The 13279-nt window shown below is 36.0% G+C and overlaps 1 protein-coding gene across 1 annotated transcript in view; it reads right to left on the bottom strand.

The window, feature by feature from the left end:
* Positions 1-8209: 8209 nt before the first annotated feature.
* Positions 8210-13279, bottom strand: part of LOC149795508 (soma ferritin-like) — a 12719-nt gene continuing 7649 nt past the window's right edge. Inside the window, exons 4-7 of the mRNA XM_089965303.1 lie at positions 13030-13095; positions 12200-12265; positions 10539-10655; positions 8210-8857 (exon numbers count right to left, since the gene is read on the bottom strand). Of these exons, the coding sequence (XP_089821429.1) occupies positions 8726-8857; positions 10539-10655; positions 12200-12265; positions 13030-13095 (381 nt within the window). The 3' untranslated portion in view covers positions 8210-8725. The remainder of the gene's footprint in view (positions 8858-10538; positions 10656-12199; positions 12266-13029; positions 13096-13279) is intronic.

Raw genomic sequence — 13279 nt, 5'->3', positions numbered from 1 at the left:
ATCTTGATATATATATATATATATATATATATATATATATATATATATATATATATATATATATATATATATATATATATATATATATATATATATATCAGTTTGTTTATCATACAGAGAATAGTTCTTGTCTGCAAAACACTCAACCATGTCCTCTCCTTTAAAGTCTTCAGTATGTAAACTGCCTAAAAGTACTCTGTTGATGTTAAATATTTCTTCTGTAAAGTTAGGAAGGTATCCATTTTCAAAAATTGCCTGTAGTTTCACATTCCAAATGCTTCACCAATTATATATTTTGGTGATCTAAATGTTTCACGTTGTTTTCTGGCTTAAACAACCCTCTAAAACAAGTACTTTCATTTTGAGAAGTTTGCAACGTTCTTCAAACCTTTCAAACATATGAATGATTTCGAGATAGGTCAAATTTTGCCATTCCCTAATGTTCACTCTGCTACAGCAGCTACGTATGCTGAGTCAAAATGAGTCAGTTTAAAGTTGACTTAATCCCCCACAAATTCTTTATCTTATTTTAGTCAAATCATTTTATATTGACCATGTAAAACTAATGAGATCTTCGAGTGGATTTATAAATTTTTGTGGACTAAATATTGATATATTGACCATGTAAAAATAACGAGATCTTCGAGTCATTGTTAATTTAGTCGACTAAATATTGATATGTGCCGACATCATGTACATAGTTTATTTACACCGCACTGGTGTCAGACTCTTGTTATCGGAGTTGATGCTACTTATCTCGATGGTGCCGTCATTTAGATAATCTGTATATCTGCATACTTATCTCGATGGTACCGTCATTTAGATAATCTGTATATCTGCATACTTATTTCGATGGTACTATTAGTAAGATAATCTGTATATCTGCATACTTACCTCGATGTTAATATCAGTTAGATAATCTGTATATCTGCATACTTATCTCAATAGTACTATCATTTAGATAATCTGTATATCTGCATACTTATCTCGATGTTAATATCAGTTAGATAATCTGTATATCTGCATACTTATCTCGATAGTACTATCATTTAGATAATCTGCATATCTGCATACTTATCTCGATGGTACCGTCATTTAGATAATCTGTATATCTGCATACTTATCTCGATGGTACTATTAGTAAGATAATCTGTATATCTGCATACTTATCTCGATGTTAATATCAGTTAGATAATCTGTATATCTGCATACTTATCTCGATAGTACTATCATTTAGATAATCTGCATATCTGCATACTTATCTCGATGGTACCGTCATTTAGATAATCTGTATATCTGCATACTTATCTCGATGGTATTATCAGTTAGATAATCTGTATATCGGCATACTTATCTTGATGTTAATATCAGTTAGATAATCTGTATATCTGCATACTTATCTCGATGTTAATATCAGTTAGATGATCTGTATATCTGCATACTTATCTCGATGGTAATATCAGTTAGATAATCTGTATATCTGCATACTAATTTCGATGATTCTATCAGTTAGATAATCTGTATATGTACATCGTTTCTGAAACATCAAAGTACATATTACACTGGTCAACAGTGAAATCATTACTGACTTGAAAAGGCCCTAATCTGTAGTATTTTGGTGTGCCGAACACAAATATAACCGTGAAAAATTTGTATTGGCTCTCGTTTTGAAGATATTCATATACCTCATTTTCTATGTTTCACTGTGTAAATTTCTCCAGTAGGACTGCAGCAACATCCGGAATAATGATGTAACATTGCATAATACCATCATGCTCACATCATCCACAGTTGATTGCATCATTTTCTGATGCAATGCAATACTAATGCCATGCGGCTGCTGAAGTAAGTTGACGTCAGCAGTGTACTATACATGTGTAGGCCTATTATACTAATGCCAGGCGGCTGCTGAAGCTGACGTAAGCAGTGTACTATATAAAGCCCAATCAGATAGGTTCAGCATTTAAAATATTTTAGACGTTGTGCGAGACAGTTCAAGCTACTGTTACATAAAACTTATTATTTTATCCATTTACGTACAATAAAGAACAGTAATGCCTCGAAAGTGTGTTAATACCGCGGACAATTTTTGCTATATTTGTGGGGAAGTGACATTTGCCAACCAGAAGAAAAGTATCAATTCTCAAGTGAAGAAGGCATATCATCTTTACTTCGGATGCAAGGTTGGTGACCAAGACAAGCCTTGGGCTCCGCATATATGCTGTGCTACATGTACAACACAGCTTTCACAGTGGTTGAATTGCAAAAGGTCATCAATGCCGTTTGCAGTCCCAATGGTGTGGAGAGAGCCAAGCAACCACCCAAATGACTGTTACTTCTGCTTGGTTCCTCCTCTTTCCGGCGGAATAACGAAGCGAAAGAAGTCGAGAATAGTCTACCCAAACATTCCGTCTGCATTGAGACCAGTTCCACATGGTGAGGGACTTCCTATTCCAGAACCTCCAGCAGAATATTCTCTTGATTCATCTGACGAAGACAAAGGTGAGTCGACCTGTTCTTCTCCTGGTCCATCAGCATGCAGTGATCCAGATTTTCACTGTGGTGCATCATCAACCCCACACAGAATAACACAGGAAGAACTAAATGACCTGATTCGTGATTTGGACTTATCAAAGAACAAGGCAGAATTGCTAGGATCAAGACTCCAACAATGGAATCTTCTAGAAGAAGATGTCACAATTACTGCATATCGAAAGCGCCACCAGCAATTGGAGCCTTTCTTCAGAAAGGAAAGTAATCTGATATTCTGTTCCGATATTGAGGGCCTCATGAATGCTTTAAAAATCACTCATGACCCACAAGAATGGAGACTATTTGTGGACTCTTCGAAACTGAGTCTCAAGGCTGTGCTTTTGCACAATGGAAACATTCTTCCATCTATTCCAGTAGCGTATGCTGTCCACATGAAAGAGACATACGATAACTTAAGGCAGCTACTGAATTCCATTGAGTATAACAAGTACAGCTGGCACCTCTGTGGTGATTTGAAGGTAGTTGCCCTTTTAATGGGACTGCAGCAAGGATATACAAAATACATGTGTTTCTTATGCGAGTGGGATAGCCGAGCAAGGGAAATGCACTACATGAGGAAGGAATGGACTCACAGGCAGAATGTAGCCATTGGAGAGAAGAATATCCAACACCCAGCTCTGGTTGAGGCTCAGAAAATCTTGCTACCACCCCTTCACATCAAACTAGGTTTGATGAAGAACTTCGTGAAAGCCATTGACCGGACTTTGCCAGCATTCCGATACCTGCATGAAAAATTCCCTCGACTCAGCGAAGCAAAGATTAAAGAGGGAGTTTTTGTGGGTCCTCAGATTCGAGAGCTTTTCAAAGATGACCGGTTCAACAACTTGCTGGAAGGTGACGCGAAACAAGCATGGAATGCTTTTCGCCTAGTTTCTACAAACTTCCTCGGAAATGTTAGGGCAGAAAACTATAAGGAACTAGTAGAAGACATGTTGATGAAGTATAAGAAACTTGGCTGCAATATGTCTCTAAAGATTCACTTCCTTCATTCCCATTTGGATTTCTTTCCTAGCAACTGTGGTTTTGTTAGTGATGAACACGGCGAACGTTTTCATCAAGATATCGCAACAATGGAACAAAGATACCAGGGAAAATGGTCCACTACAATGCTGGCTGACTACTGCTGGACACTCCTCAGAGATGCTCCCGAACAGCTGTACAAGAGACAGGCGAAGAAATCTAAGATGTAGTCAATGACTTGATTTTTTATAGGTAGGCTATTACAGTTGACCTTTTACTATTGGAATGCATTTCGTTATGTAAACATTAATTTCTTGCAGATTACAAAAAAACTAGAGCCAATTTTGCAATTTGACTGTCATATTCGTGTTCAGCACATAAAAATTGATAAGAATTGACTAATTTTATTTCAGTAACATGACTTTTGTAAAAATTTGTTGTCCAGTGTTATCAGATGTTTCAGATCAAGAAATTAAGACTTTTATTCTGTTGAATTGTGTCCTTCAATACAACCAGCTTCGACTGCACATTTATCCCATCCAAACTTATAAACGAATAGGCATTATTATTACTGATGTCAATATTAATGCTTTCATGTTAAACTTGCAATACTTATATCACATCTCTGATATTGGCAATATTGCTTTGAACCATTATTTTTAATGTCTAAAAATAAATATTTTGTTTGTTTCTAATGGGGGTTCGAATTTAAAGTGGATTTGTTTATTTTCCTTAAATTGACCACATTTCTCTTAACGCTGAAGAGAATAAAAAAATTTTTTCTTGAAAAGGGGTTCAGTCAAACCTCCAGAGACCCCTCTAAATACACCATTTTTTAATTTTAGAGTATTCGTGTCATTTTATGATCGTGTCAATGTGAAAATATTATACTGCGTCAGTGCACTAATAAATGTTGATGTTTTATTTTAGTGTGAAAATATTACACTGCGTTACTGCGCTAGCACCTTCGCTAGCCAAGGTTCTGATATGTTAACCCTATCTACACATTTCTGTGGTTCGGGTCTGTGAATTGCATTGGATGCGGTGGCAAAAAAGCCACTGCATCCAATCAAAACTGAGTTGTTAAAATTTGCACACTGTTTCTACATGATCAAGACAAGGGGAGCACATAACTTGAATGGATTCATAAATAAGCAAATACGCCTGTGATGGCTTCTCTCTGGTACGTAGTCAGACTAAAAGAACTAGGAGTTTACTTTGGGAAAAATGATGGTGAAGAAACTATAAGAGTATGCTGTGGAAAATAAAGGAAGATGTAAACATCTGGGCACCAAACGCCATTATGCATAATGGAGCGGGCCCAAGTAGCCAAAACATACTTCTACTCGAACATGAACTACATCATGAAATCAGTAGATATAGAAAAAAGTATTGAATAAAATAGATAATGAAATAATAAACTTTATATGTGGCTTTAAAACACACTGTGTAATAAAGGAAACTCTGTATAGATCAAACAGAAGAGGGGCCTAGCATTACCAAGCCCACTACTACTGAAGATTATATATATATATATATATATATATATATATATATATATATATATATATATATATATATATATATATATATATATATATATATAGGTTTGGTTTTAGCCTAAAAAGCAGATAAGATATTTACAAAAACAATCAGTTAATGAAAAAAATTGGAGGTACCCAGAAAATTTAGGAATATTAAAGATATCATAATTAAATTTAGAGAAAAAAAAAAGGATTTGTGGAATAAAAAGAAAGAGGAAACATATAACTGGATAAGGGAGGAAATCACTAAAAACATTAAATGTAAAATAGAACAAGAAAACTTGGGGGTTAATTGGCCAAGAGTGTAGGGGCACTGGTCCCAAATCAAATCACTAAAATTACAAAGCCTAATTTTTAAATACCTTCACAATGCATTGCTAACTGGGGATGTTGCATTAAGGAGACATATGATAAAATCAATACCTAAATGCCCTTTGTGCAAAAGAGCTTACTTTACTAAAAACCATGTAATCATACAATGCGAAAAAAGGAAAGATCAAAGAATACAATTAATTTGTGAGATCTGCAAAAGAGAACGGTACCGAAGGGATAATATACTCTTCCTAGATGGAGATTTTGACAAAAGCACAATTTTTAAGGTCATTGAATACATAATTGAGTTTATGATGGCATGCAGGCAAATAATACAAATAAACAAGTAGGCTAAATAAATCGATCTATAACTTGTATGGAGGGGGTGTTGAGACACCATGAGTGGGGATGGGAGGGGGAGCTTTGGTTTGCTATCCATTTGGGGTGTGCTACTGCCAGTGTGCGGGCCAGAGCCCCTACCTCATCCCTCAACTCAGACACGTGTTTTCACTCTCTTTAAGCAACCAGAATATCAAATTAAGAGCCAATTTGAATCTTGTTGGTAATATCTCAAATTATAAAGTTACTAAAATTAAAAAAAAGGAATGGGAGGGGAGCTTCGGTTTGCTACCCATTAGGGGTGTGCCACCGCCAGTGTGCGGGCTGGAGCCCTCATCCCATCCCTTAACCCAGACCTAAATTAAAATTTACTTAAGTTTTATTAGGGTTAAGAAAAATAAACCAATGGCTGGGACAGGGAATCTATTTGGGGGAAAGTACTAGGCAATGACGTCATGGGGCTAATTCACATGGCGCTACGCGAAGTGAACAGGCCCAATAGTCTGGGAAAAACACCCCACGTAGAACACTAGCAGACCATACAGAAAAACGGGGGAATAGGCTAGTAGTCAACTAATAATCTTCCATACCTTTCGAAATCTAACTATACAGCTCCTTTACTGTGTGGTTCTTTTCCTTCCTATTAAAATTTCTTTAAACCCTTTTGGATCTTTTGGTTAATAGGTTAAATAATAAAGAGGCGGCCAAACTCGAGTCGGGAGAAATACAATTAAATAAAGAAATTGTGGACCCCCACTCGAGCACAGACGGCCTCATTCTAGAATTTAACTAATGCGTGGAACGACACTTACCAACACGCATATAAAACAATAGTTTTGTTTTATGACTCACCTGTAGTACACCTTTCACTCGCCGAAATTCATAATTAATTAAATAAAATTTTAAATATCTAAATTATATCAAAATTATCAAATGGATATGTGATATCCAAATAAATATATATATTAAGGCCACCGGGGTGAATTGAAAAAGTCGTGCTGTCCCGAAACGAAAACTATATAGCACACACAATATAGCATATATACACATAGCACACACGGAACGTAGGAGACCTTTAGCCAATGTCAACTAAGAACTCAGGGGTGGGATTTCGAGTAAGGTGATAGAAACCGAATTCTGATGAACAACCCAATAGATAACACAAAGACATAACAAATACCCAATCAAAAATTTATTTAAAAAAATTAAAATAAACAAACAACATACCTGGGGGAAACAACAACACATAAAACACCTTTTTATTTTTTTTTTTTGGGGGGGGCATCTGTCTGTTGCCCCCCACCACCAAAAAAAAAACAACCCAAGTAGTCATGCTTTCGATGTATCCTTTTAAAATCAATTGCCTCCACAATTTTCTGTCGATATACAATGCGCTATTGGTTAGTTGGCACTACATAATAAGGGAGACAACTCATGAAATCCAATCCATGTCGCAAGGACAAAGTACTAACATCTGCTCTGTCCGCGAAGGTGTAGATAGGATTAACACATCGGAACCTTAGCTAGGGAAATCGATACGCTACTAAATACTGATGTTTTATTTTTTAGTTCAGAATATTAATCTGCGTTAGTGCGCTAGTAAAGACTGCTGTTTTATTTTAGTGTGAACATATTATATTGCACTTGAATGGTCGATATTTAACCACTTGAACGAACTGGGTCATAACCACTACAGGTACAGAAGCTCTCTCTTTCTCTCTCTCTCTCTCCATCCAAAATCCTGTTTCTATGTGCTACTTACAAGAATGAAGCCACACAAAAAGCGTAAGCGTATGGAGAGGGCGACTGTAAAGAACATATTAGAAAGTTGAAACGGAGGACTGTTAGGGATAGGGAAAGGGAGACGTGCGGACTATAAGGACATATTAAAATGTTTTGTGGAGAGGTGGACTGTAAGGGAATAATACAAAGTAAGGAGTTGGGCGGACTGTAACGAACGTAGCAAAGAAGTAACGGAACGGACGGGATGCGAATGACACAGAATAAAACAAAGGGTGAAGAACGGACTGTAAAGGACATAGTAAAAAGAGGAGGGGCGGATTGTAAAGGACATAGTAAAACGTAAGGGGAAGGGGCGGACTGTAATGGGACATAGTAAACGTAAGGGGAAGGGGCGGACTGTAATGGGACATAGTAAAAAGTAAGATTAGTTTCATTAGTTAATACTTTTATATAGTACATCAGCCAACCTTTAATTTTAGAGCTACATCTGCCCTGGATACACCTAAAATGTTAGATGGAGTGGCGGACTGAAACGGATAGTCAAAAAGTAAGTGAGAGGGACGAAATGTAAGAGACACAACAAAAAGTAATGGTGAGAGAGGAGTGTAAAGGACGTAGTAAAAAGTAAGGGGAAGAGACGGACTGTGAGAGACATAGTAAAAGTAAAACGTAAGGGGGAGAGACGGGCTGTAAGTGACATAGTAAAACGTAAGGGAGAGAGACGGACTGTAAGGGATATAGTAAACAAGTAAAATAAGTTCCATTGGAGAATATTTTTTATTGTATATCAGCTAACCTTTGATTTTAGAGCTGCATCTTGCCATTCGTTACTATTTTCTTCTTTCTCAAATCATGTACTCAATGTACATTCCAAGTCTTACTGTTTCTTATTTATCGCATTTATCATAGCTTCATTACTATTTTCTTTCTTAATACCTTATTTCTCATTGATTCATACATTTTCTTAGTAGAATGATTTATTTCATTTTGTTTGCATTTACGGATGAAAGAGATCATGGCTAAAAGATATATATATGATTGCTATTGCTTATTTTAATTCATGACTGAGTATAATTTTTAGGAAATTCTCTCTCCAAACAAGATACAATACATAATACACACAATACCGTCTTTAGGGATCACTAACGCTTTTCGAAAGTAAACAAATTATGAAAGAAAGATACTACAACATTAGACATAAATATTTCCTTGGGGTAGATGTAATTTAAATTTGCGAAATCTGAGCTTTTTTAAATAGTACTTTCTCGCTCAAATTACAGGGATTTGTCAAACAAGTATTCGCCGAGTCCGTCGCCAACACGTTCAAGCTGAGTGATGTAATCAGTGATTTTCTTTATGGATTCGACTTGTTCATCCAAAAAGTGATGCTCAAGGATATGACTCAGCTGCAATAATAATAATAATAATAATAATAATAATAATGACAATAAAAATAATGATAATAATGACAGTGATCAAAGAAGTGAGACACAGAACTTCCATGATAAATCTGGGATAATAAAAAGATAAGAGTTTATAAACTGGCCTCGGTCAGTAACAGATTGCAATGCTTACAACGAATCTCAAGTCAAACTACTTGAAAGTTAGGTTAGGTATACAACAATTATTTTTAAATTGGTATCATTATTATAATTATCGAAATAATAGAATAAACAAACCTACATAAAATAAGTTGGTATGCTTAGAAAAATATCATTATTTTTCTGTATTTTCACTAGGTTTAGAGTGGCATCTACCACCTATATCAACAGTTAGATGAGGTAGTACCTACGTTTTGTTTTTCTTCTATGTTATCTAAAACCAAAAATTTAAGTTTGGAATCTCTGTCGGTAAAAGACTCAAAAGTTCTTATATTGAATGGTTGTTTTAAATAATGCCGACCGTAAAAATCTTATCTTAACAAATTTAATAAACCATAGATCTGAGTATTTTCCAATATAACGATAGATATGGGAGATCGTATCAATAATTAGGATAAGTTCATTTTATGAAACGATTTTGATGAATGTTTACCGTTTATTCATTTATAAAAATGGTGGCCAGTTCAGAGTTCCATGGATTGTCATTGTAGAAGGCAAGATCGAAAACATGCCTTAGTACGTACCATGCTAGTCCGATAAATCAGCCCCCCCCCCCCATCTGTGTTGATACTGATGGGCGATATGTGGATATGATGTCACCTATTCATTAAAATGTGCAATGCTGTTGGATGCAGATCTTTACGGAACAACGCTGCATACACTTTAGACAAATACCGGTAATTGGTAACGGCCATATCAAGCTCGAAATTCAAAGTAGCTACATGACAGAGGGTTGTGTTATTCCACGTACATGTAGTTGTCACCAGACAAAGAATTTGCTCAAAACATTTAATGAACATGCCACCAAAAGAACCCTTCAGCCGACGGCAGCTCCACAGCCGCGAGAAATACCGGTAAGTGTATAAAATGTACACCGATGTGTACAGCCACGATTGACTGTATATTTTTGCAAGTTTTAATGAATAGGTGATATTAACCCCTGAACCGCCAATCATTATCATCACAGGTAAGGGACTGATTTATCGGCCTACTACCATGCAACAGGAAACCCACTGCAGTCAAAAGTGGATTCTATATTTTATGATTTCTCTTTTGTAAAATAACCTGGTGTAGTCCTACCAAGTCTAGGTTTTACAATTCATTAATTTGCGAATAGACTGAATATATAGCATTATTCAAGTATGTTGCTTGATTACTCCCAAAATAACTCATATACATATTGATCGCGCTATCAGCTAAACCTCAACGGACTGTATTTGATATTTTAAAAATAGCATCAGCTTAGAAGATTGCAATCACTGCCTACAATTTATTAGGACTGACATAGGCATGTAGCTAAATGTATGCCGTTTATTTTGAGCAATATTTTCTAGCAATCACATGCCCATAACATAGGAAGAGTCATGCCATGATTTTAGCATCATCACGTGATCTTTCGGTGCGAATGTTCACACGACCATTGCTGAGGCACATTTGTATGACCACTAGATTGACATACATGAAAAAATATATTTTGCACACTTACATGAGCATCGGTTTTCTCTGCATCACTGTGCAATTGCAAGAGTTGGGAGTTGACATAGCGTTCGGCCACCAATGCCTCTTGCATGGCCCATAGACCATTTTTCCACATCGTCCGGTCCTGTAAAGAAGAGTTGATTATCTAACTGCATAGTCCTTATTTAATGCAGGGGCGGATCAATTCTCTCTCCAAACATACAAAAATGCCCCTCCCCGAAACACCAGAACGTTTCTTAGAGTTTGCTTTACAGTTAGATGGTTAAAGTTATGCCCTCGAAACATTTAAAATGTACCGGGAGTTTCGTCCCACAGACTCCTCGCCTACGTACACTCCCCTTACACGATAATAAGGGATATGTCTGGATCCACCCTTGTGACATGACTAATTTTCAATATATGGATCCCTATAAACTGATAAATTTTAACAAAATCTACATAATATCGCTGAATTATGTTTCAAAATATGTATGGATAATTACCGCACCAGCCTACCCCCACATCCTGGCAGACTGTACCCGCCCCCTACAGTTTCAAAAAGGAAAAATTAAACATCAAGGATACAAAAAAAAAAATGTACATTACCTACTCATTTCATTCACTGATGTTTAATTTCTAACTGGATTGTCTCCAAACTGTCCAGTAAACATTGTCATCTTCGCGTTTCAAATCAAACAGAGGAGCCTGCTCACTTTCATTTGCAGAATGCATGGAGTCCATTATCAGTGAAGGGGTGGAGGCAAGGCCTACACACACACACACACACACACACACACACAGAAGGTAAATACTTCGTCGTCTGCATCTTATGTATGCAATTTCTAAATCTAATCTTTCCACACACGAAAATTACAAAAAGGGGGAATATATGCTCTTATATCTCAATGTTACGGAAATCTACGGAATTATCCGGAACTTACGGAATGCTATGAACTATATCACTCCTGTTTCAGTCGAGTTAGAAATTATAAATCAGTGAATGAAATGAGTAAGGAAGATATAGGGCATGAAATAGCAGATAATAAGATATACGGCATGACATATCTAATAAGATATACGGCATAACATAGTAGATAGTAAGATATAAGGTATGACATAGTTGATAGTTAAGATATTCGGCATGAAATAGTAAGATATTCGGCATGAAATAATAAGATATTCGGCATGAAATAACAGATTGTACGATATTCGGCACGAAATGTAGATATTAATATATAGGGTATGACATAGTAGATAGTAAGATATTCGGCATGAAATAGTTGATAGTGAGATATTCGGCATGAAATAACAGATAGTAAGATAATCGACATGAAATAGCAGATTTCAAGATATTCGGCATGAAATAGCAGATAGTGAAATATTCGGTATGAAATAGCAGATGGTAAGATATACGGCACATTCTTAGTCCAGACCTAAGAGCGGCAGTTAAACAGGATGCAGAAATTGTAAAGAGACTGCTGTATCTGGAAGACAGAGACGAGATAAATGCCTCAAAAATCTGTAGTGTTTTCCATAGTAATATGTGACGTGGGTTAGTGTGTAAATCAATCTGCATACAGACAAACATACATACGTATATGCAAATGCATGTACAAATAAACGTTACAGTTAAAAATGTTATGTATATATAATTAAAGCACTAGTGGTGACAAATTTGTTTTTACACACCTCAGGACAAGTATCCTTGGCAATTTCTTTCTTCAGTTCTTTCTTGTGGGACATGAAGTTGCAGATCTGCGTGAGCAAAATGTTTTCATGAATAATACTATTACTAATGATAATATTAATAATAATAATAATAATAATAATAATAATAATTTTAATAATAATAAGGTAGACACATTATAACCAAACACCATGTCTGCCACAGTTGTATAATTCCTTTCTAGTTCGAGCATTGCTAACGACATAATACATTCATACTTTATAACTGTATGTTTGTTTATTTCTTGTTGTCTTTTGGGGGTTGGGGTGAGGGTATCCTCGAAGTTTCTTTTACTTTTGTCCATTAACGTTCCTCATAATGTTGTGGAAACCCTATGGCTGGCTCAAACTCGTGTCAGTCCATTCAATTCCTCAGCTGTGCTTTCTTTATTTCTGGATCCTTCTCTTTCAGTAGAACTCAACCCATGCCCCTCATCATTACATGTTTCTAAAAGCAAACCTAGCGTCCAAAATCCATTTACTTCAACGAATGGAATACCCTCTTAAAATCTTCTAAAGTGATCATTACCTCCCGAACTGTTACTACGACCCTAACACCTAAGTGTGAAAACGTTTGCTTTGATCTGTTACCACAGAATCATGTGTGACTTTTCGTCTAATTGGAAGGATATCACCGGTAAGAAAACAATCACCAGATCGCAAACTCCCTGGTAACAAATCATCAAATCAGGGAACGAACGAATGAACGGATTGACAGACTAACAAGCAAGCCAGCAATCAAAGAACAGACAAACAGAAAAGGAAGTCTTTGTGTCAGAAAAGAAATAAATTACGCAGGCATCAGTATCGAATCCTAGTTCGCTGTCTTTTTGCTTGATAGTGTCACACATCGTCTTGTACTGCAAAAAATAAAAAAAAGTAGAAAATTAAAAATGTCAGGAAGTGGGTGCACGATAACGCTGATTTATCTATAGAAATATTATATATATTTACATATCTTTTTTGTTAGACAATTTCAGCTAATTTAGCTTGTAAACTCTTTACAGACCGGTTATCTTCTGCAAACAGCTAAAACGCTATTTT

Source organism: Sinohyriopsis cumingii, chromosome 7 (genome assembly GCF_028554795.1).
Source record: "Sinohyriopsis cumingii isolate HCF-2022 chromosome 7, ASM2855479v2, whole genome shotgun sequence".
NCBI classification, from domain to species: domain Eukaryota; kingdom Metazoa; phylum Mollusca; class Bivalvia; order Unionida; family Unionidae; genus Sinohyriopsis; species Sinohyriopsis cumingii.
Note: the sequence above shows the minus strand (reverse complement) of the source record. Positions and strands in the feature narration are given on the sequence as shown.